The sequence below is a fragment of the Hemiscyllium ocellatum genome, chromosome 6 (assembly GCF_020745735.1).
Source record: "Hemiscyllium ocellatum isolate sHemOce1 chromosome 6, sHemOce1.pat.X.cur, whole genome shotgun sequence".
NCBI classification, from domain to species: Eukaryota; Metazoa; Chordata; class Chondrichthyes; order Orectolobiformes; family Hemiscylliidae; genus Hemiscyllium; species Hemiscyllium ocellatum.
Genome location: NC_083406.1, coordinates 7,617,580 through 7,640,227, shown reverse-complemented (window position 1 = coordinate 7,640,227; position 22,648 = coordinate 7,617,580). Strand labels below are relative to the sequence as shown.

General features: G+C 43.5%; 1 protein-coding gene across 3 annotated transcripts in view; it reads left to right on the top strand.

Annotated features, from left to right (window-relative positions):
- The window catches only part of LOC132816355 (ETS-related transcription factor Elf-1-like), a 141,177-nt gene that overhangs the window by 53,012 nt on the left and 65,517 nt on the right, over nt 1-22,648 (top strand). For all 3 annotated transcript variants that reach the window (XM_060825812.1, XM_060825810.1, XM_060825811.1), the window contains exon 3: nt 11,795-11,966. In XM_060825812.1, coding sequence (XP_060681795.1) covers nt 11,795-11,966 — 172 coding nt within the window. The remainder of the gene's footprint in view (nt 1-11,794; nt 11,967-22,648) is intronic.

The window sequence follows — 22,648 nt, the reverse complement described above, 5'->3', positions numbered from 1 at the left end:
ACTAATTGGCTGAATGGCCTGCTTCCACACTGTGGGGATTCTGTGATTCGAAAGCAGAAACGTACACAGCATGACAGAGAGCTGCTGAGGGCTTTTGTGGTGCAGTGGTAGTGTTCCTAACTCTGGGCCGTAGTCCATCTCCTGAGAGATGTGACCTATCATTCCAGAACAGCTGGCTTGAAATAACTTACACAGAAGTTGCTAGTTGATCTTTTACTAGCTAATAACTATCCTTTTCTTTATAATTGTGAAGCAGTGGAGGAGGCATTAAGCAAGATTTAACTGACACATTAGAAGTGGAATCGTGCCATCTAGCAGGAGACCATTTAGCCAACCATGCATATGCCAGAGAGTGATAACTGTATGGAATGACCTTCCAGAGGAAGTGGTGGAGGCTGGTGCAATTGCAACATTTAAGAGGCATTTGGAATAGGAAGGGTTTGGAGGGATAGGGGCTGGGTGCTGGCAGGTGGGACTAGATTGGTTTGGTATATCTGGTCGGCATGGACGAGTAGGACTGAAGGATCGGTTTCCGTCCTGTACATCTCTATGACTCTGTTAGTATTACCAACATCCCCTCCCAAACCTGCTAGTGATTTTTCCTTCACTTTTCCAACAAACCTCTTCAGAAGTTTGAACACCTCCGTTAACTGCCCTTGAAGCTTCTTTTCTGTAAGGAACATAATTACAGATATTCTGCACATAACTGGCTGTTATCTTTCAAATGATTCTGGGGAATTTCTCTGCATAAGGGGTTTTCGGAAGTCAAGTTGCGGTGCCCTTCTACCCTTGTGAGTGAGATCAACAAGGATATGTTTGTGGTGCTAAATAATATTAGTGAAATCGCTACTCTAAGATGTTGTATACGCATTTGGTGAAAAAAATCTCAAAAAATGGAATGAACTTTGATACGTCAAAATTAATTGGATACATTACTTGTAATATGCGAACTTTTTTGTTATATCTTGATATGAAGGTTAATATGGTGCTGGGTACTTTGAGCTGAAAAATGTGTTGCTGGAAAAGTGCAGCAGGTCAGGCAGCATCAAAGGAGCAGGAGAATCGACGTTTCGGGCATCAGCCCTTCTCCAGGAATCCTGAAGAAGGGCTGATGCCCGAAACGTCGAATCTCCTGTTCCTTTGACGCAGCCTGACCTGCTGCGCTTTTCCAGCAACACATTTTCAGCTCTGATCTCCAATATCTGCAGTCCTCACTTCCTCCTGGGTACTTTGAAACTTGCAATTTGGAGAAGGGAAAATACTGTTAAGCAATTTTTAGATTTGATAGCTCTGTTATAATATCTTAAGATTATTTCAGTTCACTTTCTAAGGGTTGATTTCATTAAGTAGTGCTGCTGGGAGAGAGAGTTCCATTTAGAATCCCTACAGTGTGGAAACAGGCCCTTCGGCCCAACAAGTCCACACTGACCCTCCAAAGAATAACTCACGCAGACCCATTCCCTTACCTTATTATTCTATATTTACCCCTGACTAATGCACCTAACCTACTCATCTCTGAACACTGTAGGCATTTTAGCGTGGCCAATTCATCTAACCTGCACATCTTTGGATTGTGGGAGAAAAGCAGAGTACCCAGAGGAAACCCATGCAGACACGGGGAGAATGTGCAATCTCCATGCAGATAGTCGCCCGAGGCTGGAATTGAACCCGTGTCCCTGGCGTTATGAGGTAGCACTGAGCCACCATGCTGCCTAAAGTTAATGGAAGAATACCAAAGCCAGCCATTCAACAAATGTCATAAAGTATAATTGTTGTAAAATTGGTCTCCGCAGTACTCACTGTTTTGGTGCTGTAAGTGTCCTTTGCTCGACATTTCTTCCCATCGTGGCTTGCACCAAATGTCATCTTTGTGGGGGTGGGGTTGGGGGGGTGGGGGTGTTCGTATTTATTTGAGGATTACGTGCTGAAAGTATGCAGCGTGGATAGATTATAACGTTCATGTGTAACACTGAGATGATGCCAGCATTCATTTTGTTTGAACCTTGAAGCTGCAGCTGCATAGGAAGAGATCAATTTCATGAAAAGATTCATTCATATTAAGTTAATTAACACCTTTAATGATAATGAAGGCACCTGTTAAGAAACTAATAAAATTAAGTTTGTAGAAAAGTGTAAGACGAAGGAAAAATCATAAGGTTTAATGGACAACACACACACACACACACACATTTATACTTGGTTGTGAATATAGCTTTCTTTGAACCTGTTTTATTAAATAGCAATTGTTTTTAAGATGGATTTTAAACATTGTGTATATATTTAATGTGGCTGTTCATGTTATAACTGTCTTTGTTCTATAACATAGCATGTATCAATACGTAATTATGAATTGTTTATTTCAATAAAATATTCAGAAACAATTTTAAAAAGGAATAATCTTCTAACTTTGTCCTCAATAGACTGCACGAAGTTAACTATATTTTAAAATTTTTAAGTTAATATTCGGAGTGCTGATATTGGTAAACTTTTTGAAAACAAAGTTGGATCTGCTATCATAGATGCTATATGCTGAGAAGACTTTTGCTGGTTTAAAACATACTGGGGGAAAGGACATTTCATTACAAAACCCATTCCAAAGTAGCTGACTAAATACTTTAATTCATCTTCCTAAATGTTCCCTTGGTGGAGGCTTTACCTATTTATAATCGACCTGTTCAGGCGTGTTATGACTCACTTCTGGAGCAGCTGGGACTTGAACCAAGGCTTCCTAGCCCAGGGATAGGGACATTACCACTGTCCCACAGGAGATCCTTAGTTGAGGCTTTCAGCTGACAACCTTGACTGGACAGACTTACCGTTCATGTGTGTAAAGATAGTTGAACCATCAACAGAGCTACTTTTCTGCTCTTGGGAAAAAAAAGCAGGGAGGACTCCCCATGAACAACTCCCAGGTTAGTGAGGAATTGTTCTCCACTGGCTGTGTTTGAGCTTGTGGTAGCGCTGAGTGCTTTAAAGATCGTGAAGATGAGGGAGTCATGCTGAACCTGAACCATGCCCCAGTTGTGACTGGTTGTTTGGGTTGTACTTGTTTTCTATCAGCACATTCGTAGTTGCAATTGGATTGAGAGGCAGATGGAACGTGGGCTGCAGAGAAGCGACCAAGTTGCTTGCAGAGGGAGGAGGAGGAGAAGAGAGAAAAAAAGAACTCTCTCTGAACAAGACTTTGCCTGAAGGTGTGTTTTTTGGGAACACTGCTGTTAGTCCCTTCTAAGACCTGAGCACTGTGTACATCATGACCTGCATTTTCGGAAGGAAGCACACTGTCGCCTCAAAAACAGATGCACAGCCTCAGTGCAGGTGAAAGACACCCAGCGCTACCAGTGTCTATGAACATGGTTCTGTGTGTTTGGACCTTTCCCAGCTGGAGCAGGTGTTGTATGTAACTTAGCCCAGTTCAAAATTGATTTCTACCTCAAAGCGGTGACCGTGTTTCTTGGTGCCAGAAGAAACTAGTGGGTGTAATTAAAGCACACAGTATAGGGGGTAATACATACATGGATTGAGAATTAGTTGGCAGATAGGCAGCAGAATGTGAGAATAAGTGTAAACTGAAAGAACTGGATGCTGTAAATCATAAACCAAAAACAGAAATTGTTGGAAAAGCTCAGCAGGTCTGGCAGCATCTGTGAAGAGAAATCAGAGTTAATATTTTGGATCCGGTGACCCTTCCTCAGAACTCAGTTCAGGGTCACGCAGTCCCCACTCACCATTACCCTCCTCCACCTGGTCCAAGTTATCCTCCCTCTGAACAACTTCTCTTTTAACTTCTCCCACTTTCTTCAGGTCAAAGGGGTGGCCATGGGTACCAACATCGGTCCCCATTGTGCTTGTCTCTTTGTGGAGTACATGCAACATTCCTTGTTCCAGTGCTATTCTAGCCCCCACCCATAATTCTGTGTCTGGTATATTGATGATATGATCGGTGGTGCTTCCCTCTCTCATCTGTAATTGGAAAAGTTTATTGATTTTTCACTTCCAATTTCCACCCTGCTGTCACCTTTGTCTGGTCCGTCTTTTGACTCAACTCCTCCCTTCCCTTCCTCAACATCTCTGTTTCTATTTCTGGGATAGGCTGGCCACCACTATCCACTACAAACCTGACTCCTACAGTTACCTTGACGATACATCCTCACTCTGCTTCCTGTAAAGACTCTGTTCCGTCCTCTCGGTTCCTCCGTCTCTATCACATCTGTATTCTGGTGATGCCCCCTCTGAAATGTCCACCTTCTTCCTCAGCTGAAGATTCCCCACAATGGTTGACAGAGCCCTCATGCCTCTCCATGAGCCACACTTCAGCCTTCACCCCTCTTTCCCTTCCATAACAGCAATAGGGACCCCTAGTTTTCACTTTTCACCCCAAAAACATCTATATCTAATGGAGCATTAGCCACTGCTTACTGCTACCTCCAGCAAGATGCTAATACCAGCCAAAAATACCTATATATCTGTAGTGTTTATTCCTTTTGGGACACCCTGGTCCACTCCTCCTTCATCCCAACACCCCCTCCACAGCCCCATGCCACCATCCCCTACAACTGCCAAAGGTGTAACACTTGCCCATTTCCCTCCTCCCTCCTCAGAATCCAAATGGCCCAAACTTACCTTCCAGGTGAAGCAGCACTTTACCTGCGCTTCATACAATCTGGGCTGTTGCATTCGCTGCTCACAATGTGGTCTCCTCTGCACTGGGGAAATGAAGCGTAGACTGGGAGACCACTTCACAGAACAACTCCGCAATGCCCACAAATATAACCCTGAGCTTCCAGTTGCCTGCTACTTTAACACCTCACCCTGTTTCCTGGCCAACATCTCTGTCTTAGGCTCGTTACAGTGCTGCAGTAAAGCTTTCTGCAGGAAGAACAGCTTCCTCATTTGCCACTTGGGGACCCTGCAACCTTCTGGACTCTATCAAGTTCCGTAACTTCAGGATCTGAACACCTCCCATGTCCTTAACCCAACTCCACACACCAGGCCTTGACATCACATGGGCAGCTACCACACACAACCCATTGTCAGCTAATAATGGTCGCCATTAGCAGCTACTGATTCTCCCTGGCTGACCTTCACCCATTCCTTTGTTTGCCCGGCTGTTTCTCTCTCTGTCTCTGGGCTTCATCTCCTCCCATCCTGCCCTCCCTATCTTCTGCATAAGTACCAACCTTCTCCTCACTACAAATTGTTCTGAAATAAAAGGTCACTGGATCTGAAACATTAACTCTGCTTTCTCTCCAAAAATGCTGCCAAACCTGCTGAATTTCTCCAGCAATTTCTGTTTTTACAATTAATAATATACTGCAGAGATTGTTTGTTGGGCCCTAGCTGTTCATGATGCACCAAAGGTAACATTTCCAAATTTGCTGACAACACAAAATTAATTGAGGTTGTGAGGCAGTTTCAGGGTGATTTAGACAATCTGTGAGTGGGCAACCAGATGGTAAATGAAATATGATTTGGAGGAGCCAGGGTTGGACTTGGGTGGACAAAGTTAAAAATCTCACATCACCAGGTTATAGTCCAATGGGTCTTTTGGAGGCAGCAGCTTGCATGCTTTGAAAGTTAGTGCCTCCAAATAAACCTGTTGGACTGTAACCCAGTGTTGTGTGTTTTTTTTTACAGATAAAGTATAATATGGATAAATATGAAGTTATACACAATGGTCTGGGAAAGCAACAAGACAGTATTACTGAACTGGTGATTACAAGGAGGAAATGTAGATATACAAAGTGACCCGGATGTCATTGTGTACCAGGAGAAAGTGAGGACTGCAGATGCTGGAGATCAGAGTCGAAGGGAGTGGCGCTAGAAAAGCACAGCAAATCAGGCAGCATCCGAGGAATAGGAGAGTCGACGTTTTGGGCATAAGCCCTTCATCAGGAATGTCCTTGTATCCCAGTCAGTGAAGGTAAGCAGGTGCAGCAAGTAATTAGGGAAGCACATGGTAAACTGACCTTCATTGCAGGAGGACTTGAGTTTACAGCAGGGATTCCTTGCTGGAATTATACAGGGCCTTGGTCAGAACACATCTGGAGTATTGTGTGCAGTTTTGGCTTCCCGATGCAAGAAAGATTCTGCTTGCCATCGAAGGAGTGCAGCAGTGGTTAGTCCAGTCCTGCTAACCCAGCTTTGAGAAGAGATTGGTTTGACTGAGTCTTGGGTTTAGAAGAACGAGAGGAGATCTAATAGAATATTCTATGTTTCAAACAGGATTAGACAGATGAGATGCAGGAAGGATTTTTCTCCCGAAAATAGGGAGTCTAGAGCCAGCTGTCACAGTCTCAGGATATGAGGTAGGCCATTTAGGACTGAGAAGAGGAATCCTTTATTCACTCAGAAGGTGATGAACCTGTGGAATTTTCCATCACAGAAAGCCGTGGAGGCCAAGTCACTGAATATATTCAAGAGATTAAGAATGATTAGATATAAAAGGCACCAAGGGCAATGGAGAGAAAGCGGGAATGTGGTGTTGACACACAGCCTCAATCGTGATCATATTGAATGGCAGGATCGACTCAAAAAGCCAATTGGTCTACTTCTGCTCCTAGCTTTGAGACAATGAGAGCCATGTTGTTCTGAGAAATATTGTTTAGTATGTGACTAGAATGCTGAAGCTACAGTCTTTCTGAATGAGTTCTCCTATGGTCGCTGGAGTATGTGCGTCTCTTCACGCTGATCTGTCACACCCTCCACAACCTGACCATCATGAGGTTTCATGATAAACTTAGTTAGAACCTTAGGAAAAGGAGAAGGGGGTGGAATGGATCATGAAGAAGGGACGGGAAGTAAGGAAAAATATCTGAGAGAACTGTAGTTGCTGGAAATTGGAATTAGGACCTGTTTCCAGACTGTAGGGATACTTCGGACCAATAAGTCCATATCGACCCTCTGGAGAATAACCCACCCAGACCCAATTCCCTACCCTATCACCTGTATTTATCCCTGACTAATGCCCCAAACCGACACATCCGTGAGCACTGCAAGCAATTTAGCATGGCCAATTCACCTAACCTGCACATCTCTGGACTGTGGGAGGAAACCGGAGCACTCGGAGGAAACCCACACAGACACGGGGAGAATGTACAAAATCCACACGGACAGTTGCCCGAGGCTGGAATTGAACCCAAGTCCTCAGTGCTGTGAGGCAGCAGTTTTTTTGCACCAAGCCACAGGGCCGCCCTAAATCTGAAACCAAAACAGCAATTACTGGAAAATCTCGACAATTCTGGTGGCATGGTACAGTAAGGATCCAGCCAGACTGTCTGTAAGCATCTCATTGGACTCCAATTTCTATGTACCCCACTCCAAATCCCTCTTAAAGAAAAGTCTCACACCTGGCTCTGAATGTTTCTGAAGAAGGGTCACTGGAACTGAAATGTTAACTTTGCTTTCTCTACACAGGTACTGCCAAATCTGCTGAGTTTTCCCAGCAATTGCTTCTGTCTTTATTTCTGATTTCCAACATCTGCAATTCTTTGGGCTTTGTTTGTTCAACACGTCAAATATTTCTGTGTGTACGTGCTCATCAACATTCTTCTGAACACCATCCCACTACAACCCCATCTCAGTCCTCTGCATCTAACATCACAGATAGCTGCACTCTCTAAGGAGCTGACATATTCACGGAATCCATAGAATCCCTACAGTGTGGAAACAGGCCCTTCAGACCAACAAGAGTATCCCACCCAAACCCATTCCCCTACCCTGTTACTCTACATGTACCCCTGACTAATGCACCTAACCTACACATCCGTAAACACTACGGGCAATTTAGCATGGCCAATTCACCTAACCTGCACATCTTTGGATTATGGGAGGAAACCCATCCTTTTCTCCTGCTTTGTTCGGTGGGTACTGATATCTGCACATTTGGTTCCTGTTTCTGCACCAAATTGTGAAGTATGTACGTTGTCTGTAGGTGAGCTGATTACTGTACAGTGTGAAATAGAGTGACAGTATCCTCTTAGTGTTCACTCTGCTGCATCACCACCTGACCCGAGGGGAGATTTTTGATAACTGAAAGGAGAAATGCCAAGGGGAGGCTGATGGTGACAGGCTGGTGGAAATAAGAATTGCATGCTGACATCATTTGCATTGTTACATCATCAACAACTTTGGGATGAGAGGAAAATGGAATGTAGGAAGTTGGGTTAGGCAGGGACATAACACATCAAACTTCCAATGCCAACATCAGCAATGGCTTCACTAATTGTGGTGACTACGCTGTCTTCTATTGGAGAGTGAAGGCATGCTGGCAAGCTCATTTCCCACCAGTAAGCCACTCATACTACCTCTGATTATGTGCCCCATGGTCCTGTGAAAGAGCTGGAATGTGTCATTGAGTGGCGCGCAATTTGTTTGGGTGGTCTAGCTGTGATGGTCACATAACTAATTGTGTTCATGCATGAGGCTAGAAACAGTGCCAACTGGATGAGATTTGTTTTTCTTCATCCATGGGATGTGAGCATTACCAATGTGACCAACTGCCCATTTATCATTTCCCAGAAAAGCAATGAGTATTAAATAAGGGGTTATGATTGATCAAGATCGTCGAACAGTGTGTGAAACTAATGGCTTAATTGTAAGATAATGCCATTTGAAGACTTATTCGCTGATCACTGATTAAGTTATTGACCTTCTGTTGACGCTGCATTCAAAAAGTCCTTCAGGTGATACTGTTAGTGTTAATCTCCATGGCTATCTGTGTTCTCGTACTTATTGCTGGAGAGCCTTCTGGTAAGATGACCTAACTCCTCCTGTTTTTCCCCCTTCTGTGCTGTATCAGAATTTGCTTTGAGGTGCTGTTTGTACTCTTTTGTAAGTGAATCGTCCCCAGCTACTTCCAGTGGTTGCTCCACGTAAACTTGACCAGGTACAAGCTGATTTAAGTGGTGCACACTAGCTGTAAGTGGTGGCAGGTATGTAGTCACTCAGTGTTGTGCTTAACACTGTGCTACATCGACATACAATATAAACGAGCAGGCAGTACAAAATTTGTGTTCTGCTTGGAATGCTTTGAACAGATGGGACAATAATTGTACATTGCAATCCCTTTTGGGCACAATTGAACTTTCAAAGAATTGAAATGAATCTTGACAGCTTTATTTGTAAGCTAGTGGAGAAATTAACTGTTATAAAGACACTGTATTATACATTTCTTATGGGTATGATTTTAAATTGCCACATCTAAGATTTCTCTGGCCCCATAGTCATTTTTTTTTAGATATACCAAGCTTACAAATGGCCCCTTTGTCAGCCTTGATATGCTAAACATACAGGAGAAGGCAGCCTCACTAATGCAGCTTTTGCGCTACATTATAACTGAATGTTAAGGATCGACCCAGGTATTAGAGGTAATATTACTTGGATTAAGCTATGCCCATTTTTTTTAAACATTACATTTTCACCCACAGCCATTCTGAGGTTTCATTTTATACCATGTATATAAGTTGAACGCTGTTCTTGGGGGACAGATTTTCAGTGTTTCAAAGGTGACTTCATTTGCTGACACTCGTAGCATTGTAATAGTTTGGTGTTCTAACTTATTCTTTATTCATCTTCAGTGAGCTATGAAGAGTTTGTTTAGCAATTTTAACATCAAATCTCTTCAACCAGTATTATTTTTCCTTAAATTTGTTTTTAAATTTGTCTTTGGTTTTGTATTCATCATTTTTGCATTTGGTCAGAAGTCACATGACACTAGTTATAGTCCAGTGGGTTTATTTGAAATCACAAGTCAGCACTCCATCTGATTAAGGAATAGCGCTCCGAAATCTTGAGATTTCAAATAAACCATTGGATTATAACCTGGTGTTGTGTGACTTCTGAGCTTGTCCATCCCAATTCAACACTGGTAAGTCCACATAATGTTTGTATTTGTATAGTCACAGGTAACTACAACATATTTTTTAAAAAGCAGCTTTTTGGAAAACTCTTCCAAACAGAATCAGATATAGATTTTAGAGAGTAAAGTATGATTTGGGAGATGATATTTTTGTCATCCAAACAAAATTTGATGAAGAATCACATTCTACCTGAGAATATACCCATTTTTGACGTCAGTATTGGAATGATGGAACTGGGAGTGTTCTTGAACCTCCATTTTAAAGAGTTTTTAAATGAATACAAATATCCTTTGTTGATGTATTGCAGAAGCCTTTGTTCAAGTGCGTGTGCATTCAGGTTGTATTGGTGTTCTTGTGGAAGTATTATAGTTTGTGGCATTGTTTAGAAAAATAAAACTTTGTATGCCATGATTTCTGGCAATTTTAGTACCAAGTTGGTAGTCAGCAATGTGAAAGCAACGCCACAAACAGAATGCCAAGTCAGCAGTATTTCTTTTGCTGAACACAAACAGTTGACATGACAGTGTTGTTGGGACAATTTTCTAAATCAAAGACTTGCAGTCCTGATGAAAGATTATTGACCTGAAACACATTTTCTGTTTCTCGCTGCAAATGTTGAGTTTTTCCAGCCTTTTTTCATTTCTATTGCAATTATATTAGCCCTTTCATAATCTCCGAGATGCCTCGAATGTTTTACAGCCACAATTACTTTTAAGCTTTAATTGTCTGTGTAACATTCACCAATTCGTGCACAGGAAGCCCCCAGAAACAACAGATAATGACCAGAATATCTGTTCAGTGATGTCAGCTGGAGTGTTCATAGGATTTGTTGTATCCAATTGAGATGAAATCCTGGTTTAAACCTCCTCCAAAACATAGCAATTCCAACGTTATAACAACCTTTTGAAGCAGCAAGTTGAAGATGTAATCTGGGCTGACACTCCAGTCTAGTATCAAGGAATGTAAGCCTAGACTTGGCACTCAAATCTCTGTAGTGGGAAATAAATGCTCTCCCTTCTGACATGTGCCACAGTTGAAACAACTTCAATAAGCTCTCTTGTTTCAAACCATAAACAAGAGAAGCTGAAGTGCACCTGCCCCCTCTCCTGAAATCTTATTTCTCCCAAAGTATTGTTGTCTGTTTTTCTGACCATTCATTAAATGGAACTTTAGTCTGAATTTTATTTCTGACTTCAGGGTATGTATCCTCTTTGACATTTTATTACTGTGTACACATTCTCAAATAAATATTGATTTCATAGCAGAGATAAGATGTTAATTAGTTATCAAATTTGAATGTTAGAGTGTGATTACAATAGACTAAAACATTTTTACAGAGGAGCATAATTATTTTATTTCCACTGCAAAAGTTTTTAAAAATGACTCTTCAGTTCAGCCTTACAAGTTAGAAAGCAATTTGTTTTAAGACCTAATATGATACATTAGGAGAAGGAATGGTTCTGAAACTGGAATATATTTCTGACCTCTTAACTAAAGACTGAATGGGTGTTTGAGTCCCCATTGGCTCTAAAGTAGGAATGTTTCTTATCTTAACAACAGTTGGCTTCATAGATATAGTCATTTGACATTGAAGTTCACGTGGTAACAGTGACTAGTATTACAGCACAATGTTTAGAGTGTGCACTATATTTTAGACTGTAACTGTTTAACTTTTTAGTAGAAGGGATCTTTAGTGCCTGGATTTTCTATTGTGGAGACAGCAGAACCATAAATCTGAGGACAAATGACCTCTTACTGGAGCTGTAGTATTGGTAGGATTGTATTACACTGGCTGACCCTGCTAGCCCACTATGAGCAATTTTTATTGGAACTATTTTTAGGCAGCCTGTGCATTCCTACAGCCTTTTCCATAATGATAAGGATGGATTTAAACTTCTAACTATACAACTCATTTGTAATTTTCTTCCCTGCAGCTTGGTGGTTCTTGTATTTTCCCTGCTGTCATTGTGGAGCAAGTACCCAATGCAAACCTGCTGCAAGACTATTCTGGTCTTGCTTGTGATGAGGAAACTAATGGAATGATTAATGACAGCTCACTGGATGTTGCCGAAGAGCAAGTTATTGGAACGGACATCACACTTTCAGGTTGGTTTGTTCTCTTTTTGTACTCATTCTCTTTCGTACCATTGCAATCAACAGCAAGACGTCCTGCACCAATAGCAAGAAAGGTAACAAAAACAAGAGGTTGAAAAGATAACCTTGGAATACAAGGAAATGAATGAAGTTACTTCAATGAAAAATGTGACAAGACAAAATAAATTGTCCCCTTCGTCTGAGCAAGAATGAGCAGAGATGATATAAAATCAACAATACAATGTTAAAGAGTTTGGAATTAAAGAGGCTTATGAGGTGCATGCACAAAACTTTGAATATGCCATTGTCAGTTGCATATTAATTATATTTAACAATATGCAAGTGGTGGGCATTAACTGGTGACTGACTTGAGCCCCTGCTGATAGGTAGGTAGATACTGAACTTTGGTCATTAGGTACAGAGGTTAGAGTTAGCTTTGTTGTCACAGACTTGAATGTGTGCAGTGAAAAGTTTGCAATATCACTGCTAATTGTGCCATCTGAGGTACAAGATACCTAGGTACAGGTAGTTAAGTAATTGGTACAGAATTGAAAAAGTAATAAATAAAAGTATAACATAGAGGGGAAAAAAAGTACTCTATTGACAGTCCTTTCGCCCCCGTCTGTGCCAGCACTGAGCCTCCACACCGCACTGGACTTCAAAACTCGAGGTCTCACCTCCAGTCTGTAAGGGGCTCCCTCCCCGCTACGCCCTCCGGTCTGGGATGCCCTCCCCACTACGCCCTCCGGGCCGGTACGCCCCTCACTGCTACGCCCTCTCCACTGTGCCCTCTGGGCAGGGACTTCCCTCTCCGCTACACCCTCCGGTCCGTGACTCTCCTCTGGGCCCTGCCTCCTGTATCAGCCTCTGAAGCGGGAATCACTTTCTCCATTCCCCTCCGAGTAAGTAGACAGTTGGAAGATGGAAAGAAAGCAGCAAAAGAATGGTTGGAGCAGAGGAGTTCCAGCTGGAGCATTCTAACCTGCCGCCATCTTGGACTGGAATCCTATGCTTGTACAATGTACTTCTGTAAATAAACATAACTGTGAAAATATTGATTCCAGTTATATCCTTCACTAATTGGCTTTCAGGAATAAAACAGTTCTGTCAAGTTCATAAACCTGTTGAAGAAAAATATAGAAGTCAGAGCTTTATCAATAAAGGCACATAGTATAAAAAAAGATTAAACTAAAGTTTTATGAATCAATTGCTGATGCCAAGCTGAAAAATTGTGATAATTTCTGGCATCTTACATGAGAAATAATGTCAAGATCTTAAACAGGTGGAAGCCTATTGACTAGAATCAAGAACTGGTTGCCTTACTGTTGGGAGGATGTGATTGAACTGGAGACGGTGCAGAGGTGATTTACCAGGGTGGTGCCACAAATGAAAAACCTCAAATATGAAGAGAGACTGGGTTTGTTTTCTGTGGAACCTAGGAAGCTGAGGAGGGATCTGATTGAGGTATTCAAAATTATGAGAGGTCTCAACAAAGTAGATCGGGCGAATGTCTTCCCCATGGCAGGCATGTTAAGACCAGACGGCTTAATTTTGATATGAGGAGGAGGTGGTCTAAAGTGGAAATGAGGGAATATTTTCAGCTAGACGATTGTAGAAATATGGAACGTGCTGCCTGAGAAGGTGGTCGAGGTAGTTCGCTTACAACATCTTTAAAGTATGTGGATGAATGCTTAAAATGCTAGGGCATAGTAGACTGTGGGCTAAGGGTAGGTAAAATGCAATTAATGTAGTTGTAGTTTGTTGGTCAGCATAGACATGGTAGGCTAAAGGGCCTGTTTCTATGCTCTGTGACAGTTCTGACATTGAGTTTCCAGGCTGAAAAGGAAATACAATAGAAGAAAACAGGAAGACTACCTTGGATAGACTCTGGAAACATTTTCATGTTTCTTTAGAGGACAATGTAGAGTTTATCTGTGAACTTTTGTTTTAATTGTGCAAAAGAAAAGGAGGATTATGTTTGTTACCTGATTTAAAACTGATGTTTTTCATCTTTGTGACATTAAAGGCCCGAAGGCACGATCCCTTGTGACATGCATTCAGCTATTAGATGGAATTTTGAATTAATTTTTTTCACGTTTCAGTCTTTATGAAGATTGTTATAAATGTTGAAGGGATAGCTAAGCACAGCAAACCAATCAAAGGGGTCATAGAAGTGAGTCTCTGGAGATTCTGTTCCATAAGGACTGTCATGATCCAATGAGAGACTGTCCATTAGATGTGCATCTTGTTGGTAGCCATTACATGGGACTTTGGATGGAACATTTTGTTGATTAATGCAACTTAAGCTGGAATGGTTCCATGGAAAATGAAAAATTCAACAAAGTTAAAACCAATTTGGAAAAATATAGAGAATACCGATGATAAATTCATACAGAAAACAGTGAATGCTTGTAACTATGTCAAGTGCACCTTGTTATAAACTATTTAGAATTAAATGTATCCTTTTTAGAATACACTTCACCTGTTCATTAGTAACTGAAAAATATTGATTTTAGTTTGTTTATTGCAGTAAAAGTTTTCATAAGAGAAATCTTGTCCAGCGGCATTATTTCCATTGGTACAGTGAGGGTTCCTTTTCTTTTTGTGGATCATAACATTGCAGTTTATAAAATCGAGCTCTGAGAATTGGCTACCGTGTTTTCAATGCTGTACTGTCTACACTTTACAACCTACTTTATTAATAGGCTGGCCAGCTGTCTGGACTGACAAAAAAAAGTGCCAAAAGTTATTTCTTTATATAAGGCAGGAACATTAACAGGATCACCACAGACAGCCATATGAAGAGTGCTGCCAGAGACAGTGACCACTTTGTTTGCCAGGTTTACTGTGAAGGCATTGTAGTTTTCTTCTTATTGGCAGTTTTTTCGAATGTGATAGGGTTGGGGGGAAGTGCGGCATGCCAAATGGAGGAGAAAGATGCTGAATTTTCTCGACAGCAACAGGAATATGAGTTGTCAGAAACATACTCCCTGGGAAACTAATTAAAGTTATAATTTTCAAGTGAGGTGACCCCTTAATTGGTATTGAGACAGGTTCTGTCTCTAATTAAGGCCAATCAGTAGCTTCCAGTGAAAGCTGGAGGATCAGAGATTGCCCAGTTTCAGAAGATCACCCAAGGACAGTACAAGGTTGAATGTGTCAATGTTTTTCAGACTCAACTTAAAACATTTAAGAAAACCCATATTTAAGAAAAAATTATAGTGTCGTGATTGTCATGATGTCAGCCAGATGGACCTCAGAATATGAGTTCTCTGATTGGACTGGGGCAATTAGGGAGCCTTGGCTGAAAACTATAAACAGGAGTGTCAGGGTTCTGTTCACTCTGAGAGCTAGCTCTGAGGGAGCTGGATCAGTGTCAGTAACTCTCCTTCGGTAAATACAGGGTGACTCGGTGATGGGATACCAGCCTCTGTACAAATATTTCGGTGACGATGAGAAAAAAGCACATTCCTGAAGAAATTTACTGTCAACAGTCATTGCATTTGGGTCAGCATTTCTGGTATCATGCTTGACTCATTCGATCCTGCCATCGAAAACTGGGTCCAGGATGTGGAAAGAACATGTTGTTTTTCTGGTCATAATATGGGGTTGCCAGTGTTGGACTGGGGTGTACGAAGTTAAAGATCACACACGGCCAGGTTACAGTCCAACAGGTTTAATTGGAAGCACTAGATTTTGGAGTGTCGCTCTTTAGGTGGTTGATGAAGGAGCAGCGCTCCCAAAGCTAGTGTTTTCAATTAAACCTGTTGGACTATAAATACTTAAAATAGTGATGGAAAAGAATAGACCAGATCTAAAAGTTGAAGTTCTAAATTGGAGAAAGGCCAATTTTGATGGTATTAGGCAAGAACTTTCAAAATCTGACTGGGGGGCAGATGTTCGCAGGTAAAGGGACGGCTGGAAAATGGAAAGCCTTCAGAAATGAGATAACGAGAATCCAGAGAAAATATATTCCTGTCAGGGTGAAAGGAAAGGCTGGTAGGTATAAGGAATGCTGGATGACTAAAGAATTTGAGGGTTTGGTTAAGAAAAAGAAGGAAACATATGTCAGGAACAGACAGGATAGATCAAGTGAATCCTTAGAAGAGTATAAAGGCAGTAGGAATACACTTAAGAGGGAAATCAGGAGGGCAAAAAGGGGACATAAGATAGCTTTGGCAAATAGAATTAAGGAAAATCCAAAGGGTTTTTACAAATACATTAAGGACAAAAGGACAGCGAGGGAGAGAATAGGGCCCCTCAAAGATTAACAAGTTGGTCTTTGTGTGGAGCCGCAGGAGATGGAGCAGATACTAAATGAGTATTTTGCATCAGTATTTACTGTGGAAAAGGACATGGAAGACATATACTGTCGGGAAATAGATGGTGATACCTTGCAAAATGTCCATATTACAGAGGAGGAAGTGCTAAATGTCTTGAAACGGTTAAAGGTGGATAAATCCCCAGGACCTGATCAGGTGTACCCTAGAACTCTGGGAAGCTAGAGAAATGATTGCTGGCCCTCTTGTTGAGATATTTGTATCATTGATAGTCATAGGTGAGGTGCCGGAAGACTGGAGGTTGGCTAACATGGTGCCACTGTCTAAGAAAGGTATTAAGGACAGGCCATGGAATTATAGACCAGTGAGCCTGACGTCGGTGGTGGGCAAGTTGTTGGAGGAAATCCTGAGGGACAAGATGTACATGGATTTGGAAAGGCAAGAACTGACTAGGGATAGTCAACATGGCTTTGTTTTTGGGGAATTATGTCTCACAAACTTGATTGAGTTTTTTGAAGAATGATGAGGGCAGAGCGGTAGATGTGATCTATATGGATTCTGGATTAGTGGTGCTGGAAGAGCACAGCAGTTCAGGCAGCATCCAAAGTGCAGCGAAATCGACGTTTCGGGCAAAAGACCTTCATCAGGAATAAAGGCAGTGAGCCTGAAGCGTGGAGAGTTAAGCTAGAGGAGGGTGGGGGTGGGGAGAGAGTAGCATAGAGTACAATGGGTGAGTGGAGGAAGGGATGAAGGTGATAGGTCAGGGAGGAGAAGGTGGAGTGGATAGGTGGAAAAGGAGATAGGCAGGTAGAATAAGTCCGGACAAGTCATGGGGACAGTGCTGAGCTGGAAGTTTGGAACTAGGGTGAGGTGAGGGAAGGGGAAATGAGGAAGCTGTTGAAGTCCACATTGATGCCCTGGGGTTGAGGTGTTCCGAAGCGGAAGATGAGGCGTTCTTCCTCCAGGCGTCTGGTGGTGAGGGAACAGCGGTGAAGGAGGCCCAGGACCTCCATGTCCTCGGCAGAATGGGAGGGGGAGTTGAAATGTTGGGCCACAGGGCGGGTGATTGGTGTGGGTGTCCCAGAGATGTTCCCTAAAGCGCTCTGCTAGGAGGCGCCCAGTCTCCCCAATGTAGAGGAGACCACATCGGGAGCAACAGATACAATAAATGATATTAGTGGATGTGCAGGTAAAACTTTGATGTATGAGGAAGGCTCTTTTAGGGCCTTGGATAGAGGTGAGGGAGGAGGTGTGGGTACAGGTTTTACAGTTCCTGCGGTGGCAGGGGAAAGTGCCAGGATGGGAGGGTGGGTTGTAGGGGGACGTGGACCTGACCAGGTAGTCACGGAGGGAACGGTCTTTGCGGAAGGCAGAAAGGGGTGGGGAGGGAAATATATCCTTGGTGGTGGGGTCTTTTTGGAGGTGGCGGAAATGTTGGCGGATAATTTGGTTTATGCGAAGGTTGGTAGGGTGGAAGGTGAGCACCAGGGACGTTCTGTCCTTGTGGTTGGAGGGGTGGGGTCTGAGGGCGGAGGTGCGGGATGTGGATGAGATGCATTGGAGGGCATCTTTAACCATGTGGGAAGAGAAATTGCGGTCTCTAAAGAAGGAGGCCATCTGGTGTGTTCTATGGTGGAACTGGTCCTCCTGGGAGCAGATACGGCGGTGGCAGAAGAATTGGGAATACGGGATGGCATTTTTTGCAAGAAGTAGGGTGGGAAGAGGTGTAATCCAGGTAGCTGTGGGAGTCGGTGAGTTTGTAAAAAATGTCAGTGTCAAGTTGGTCATCATTAATGGAGATGGAGAGGTCCAGGAAGGGGAGGAAGGTGTCAGAGATGGTCCAGGTAAATTTAAGGTCAGGGTGGAATGTGTTGGTGAAGTTGATGAATTGCTCAACCTCCTCCCGGGAGCATGAGGTAGCGCCAATGCAGTCATCAATGTAGCGGAGGAAGAGGTGGGGAGTGGTGCCGGTGTAATTACGGAAGATCAACTGTTCTACGTAGCCAACAAAGAGACAGGCATAGCTGGGGCCCATACGTGTGCCCATGGCTACCCCTTTGGTCTGGAGGAAGTGGGAGGGTTCAAAGGAGAAATTGTTAAGGGTGAGGACCAGTTCGGCCAAACGAATGAGAGTGTCGGTGGAAGGGCACTGTTGGGGGCGTCTGGAGAGGAAAAAACAGGGGGGGTTGGAGGCCCTGGTCACCCTTAACAATTTCTCCTTTGAATCCTCCCACTTCCTCCAGACCAAAGGGGTAGCCATGGGCACACGTATGGGCCCCAGCTATGCCTGTCTCTTTGTTGGCTACGTAGAACAGTTGATCTTCCGTAATTACACCGGCACCACTCCCCACTTCGTCCTCCGCTACATTGATGACTGCATTGGCGCCACCTCATGCTCCCGCGAGGAGGTTGAGCAATTCATCAACTTCACCAACACATTCCACCCTGACCTTAAATTTACCTGGACCATCTCTGACACCTCCCTCCCCTTCCTGGACCTCTCCATCTCCATTAATGATGACCGACTTGACACTGACATTTTTTACAAACTTACCGACTCTCACAGCTACTTGGATTGCACCTCTTCCCACCCTACCTCCTGCAAAAAATGCAATGTAGCTGGGGTGGTGAGGGTTGAGAGCATCAAGTTTCTGTGGTGACGATCACCAACAATATATCCTAGACTTCCTGCATACAGCGACAGTCAAGAAGCCACAACAACGCCTCTTCTTCCTCGGGAGGCTAAGGAAATTCGGCATGGCCATAAGGACCCTCGCCAACTTTTAAGGTACACCACAGACAGCATTCTATCTGGGTGCATCATGCCCTGATATGGCAACTGCTCTGCCCAGGACCCTTAGAAACCACAGCCCAGACCATCACAGAAGCCAACCTTCCAGACATGGACTCCATCTATACTACTAGTTGCCATGGAAGGGCTGCCAACATCATCAGAAACCCCTCCCACTCTGGTTATACACTCCTCCAACTCTTCCATCAGGTAGAAGATCCAGAATCCTGAACACCTGTTCCAACGGGTTGAAGAACAGCTTCTTCCCTGTTGAACGGACTCTCTAATTTCAAATGTGATGCTCACCTTTTGTGCACCTCCTGTGCAGCCATAACCTTGCACACCTCGCTCTGTCCAAGCACCCTATGATCTGCATGTCCTTGTTTGTTATGGTCTACTTGCACTGCTCACAAAACAAAACTTTTCCTGTACTTACACGTGACAGCAATGAATTGAATCAAATCAAATCAAATGGTGGAGGTGTTGACACACAATAATCCCAAGCGAGACTTGGCATTGACAGGGCAATGCTTCCCTGTACAGCATCAGGGTAGGTGGCCCAACGGAGAGGGACAGTCAGTAGCGTACACATCCAGGAGTTTGGCTAATGCAGAGCGTAATATACCCAAATAGAGAAGGAAGGCTTGGCTGAATCAGGAAGTTCCACCAAAGTCTTTAAGGGCAAATTTGTAATAATAACGGACCATAAACCCCTGCTGGATCTACTTCAAGCGGACAAGGCAGTGCTGCCCATAGTTTCAGGCTGAATTCAGCAGTGGGCTCTAATACTAATGGTGTTTGACTACACATTGGAACACCATCCACGACGCCAACCAGTTAATGCGGATGCATTGAGCTGCCTCCCCCTGGCAGATACACCACCAGTGGTACCACAACTGGAAGAGTCCATAATGGTTTTAAATTTCCCGGACATCCGTCCAGTCACAGCTGACAATATCAGACTTTGCACACAGAACTATCCAATCCTGATTAAACTGAGACAGCTGGTGATGATGGGGGAACCCAAAGGGCCGCCATAACCAGAATTGAAACCTTTTTGGACCCGGGGAGACCAGACCACAGTAGAGGATGGCAAATTATTTTGGGGAGCAAGAGTGATTGGCCTGAGCAAATGTTGCCACCCAGATACTGGCTGAACTACACCAACAACATCCAGGGGTCTCCAAAATGGAGATGTTGGTGAGAAGTTTTGACTGGTGGCCAGGATTGGAAACAGACATAGCCATGTGGGTGGAGCAGTACCCAGAGTGCCAATATGGACAGACATTACCTTCAGCAGCTCCCTCATGTTTGTGGGAATGGCTGGGTGAACCTTGGACTCAGTTAAACATCGACTTCGCAGGTCATTTCATGGGCTATATATTCTTAATGATGTGGACATTCACTCAGTGACTGGACATGCATAGAGTTAATTTGTCAAACATGGGGACGATTATGGAAAAGCTGTGAGCATGTTTTGCAATACACAGGCTCCAGACATTTTAGTCACAGGAAACGGGCCATCATTTACCAGCAGGGAATTAGTCTTTCCCAAAGTCAAATGGCATTCCATATAGAAGAACAGCTCCATACTGTGTAGGAGCAAATTACTGCAGAAGCTAGAATCTGTACTGAAAACAACAAATGCTCGAGATCACAGCAGGTCAGACAGCATCCATGGAGAGAACGCACGCTAACATTTTGAGTCTAATGACCTTTCGTCAGAGCTCCAAGAACAGCCCTGTACCATCCATCATCCAATGGTGTGGCAGGAAGAGCAGTCCAAACTTTGAAGGCAGGCTTAAACAGCCAACAGCTTCACTGGACACCAAACTGTACCTGTTCCTGTTTGATTATAGGACCATCCCTCCTGCAATGACAGGGATAGCTCCTGCTAATGGGGAGAAGACTCCACACCAGGCTAGATCTGATCTTCCCAGACCTGGCGGGGGAGGAAGTGAAATGGCATCTGGAACACCAATGTTGGACACAAGACTCCTCTAACTCAGACAGTTTACTTCAGGCGGTGATGTTTGGTGTAGCAACCATGGGAATGTCCCTGCATGGGTAAGAGGATGGTTAGTGTGAGGTCATGCCCAGTGATGTATGAAGTTCGGGTCGGTGCCATGTCCTGAACAGGCACGTGGACCATATGAAAGCTACAAACTCACAAATGGTGAGGGAGCAAATCATGCCCAGATCCTCGACAGCCTTTCCGACTCTTCCAGAACCCATAGGTTCTCCCTTCCTGTCAAGTGATGAAAATGCCTCAGAATCTGAGATGGGCACAGCAGATGTCAATGCCTTTGCCTCTTGAAGAGGAGAATGAATTTCTTCCGAGACCCTCCAGGCACAAGAGTGAGGTACCAAATATTATACCCTGTGCCTGTATCAGAGGCAGAGCTGGATGAACCTAACAATAGACAATAGACAGTAGGTGCAGGAGTAGGCCATTCTGCCCTTCGAGCCTACATCACCATTCAATATGATCATGGCTGATCATCCTTAATCAGTATCCTGTTCCTGCCTTATCTCCATAACCCATGATTCCACAATCCTTGAGAGCTCTATCCAACTCTTTCTTAAATGAATCCAGAGTCTGGGCCTCCACTGCCCTCTGGGGCAGAGTATTTCACACAGCCACCACTCTCTGGGTGAAGAAGTTTCTCCTCATCTCTGTCCTAAATGGTCTACCCCATATTTTTAAGCTGTGTCCTCTAGTTTGGCACTCGCCCATCAGCGGAAACATGTTTCCTGCCTCCAGAGTGTTCAATCCTTTAATTATCTTATGTCTCAATCAGATCCCCTCTCAGTCTTCTAAACTCAAGGGTACACAAGCCCAGTCGCTCCAGTCTTTCAGTGTAAGGTAATCCCTCCATTCCAGGAATTGACCTCGTGAACCTACGCTGCACTCCCTCAATAGCCAGAATGTCTTTCCTCAAATTTGGACACCAGAACTGCACACAGTACTCCAGGTGTGGTCTCACCAGGGCCCTGTACAGCTGCAGAAGAACCTCTTTGCTTCTATACTCAATCCCTCTTGTTATGAAGGCCAGCATGCTATTAGCCTTCTTCACTACCTACTGTACCTGCATGCTTACCTTCATTGACTGGTGTATAAGAACACCCAGATCTCTTTGTACTGCCCCTTTACCTAAATTGATTCCATTTAGGTAGTAATCTGCCTTCCTGTTCTTGCCACCAAAGTGGATAACCTTACATTTATTCACATTAAACTGCATCTGCTATGCATCTGACCACTCACCGAACCTGTCCAGGTCACCCTGTAATCTCCTAACATTCTCCTCACATTTCACCCTGCCACCCAGCTTTGTATCATCAGCAAATTTGCTAATGTTATTAGTAATACCATCTTCTATATCATTAACATATATTGTAAAAAGCTGCAGTTCCAGCACTGATCCCTGCGGTACCCCACTGGTCACTGCCTGCCATTGCCTGCCATTCCGAAATGGAGCCATTTATCACTACTCTTTGTTCCCTGTCAGTCAACCAACTTTCAATCCAAATTAGTACTTTGCCCCCAATACCATGCGCCCTAATTTTGCTCACTAAGCCCTATGTGGGACTTTATCAAAAGCTTTCTGAAAGTCCAGATACAC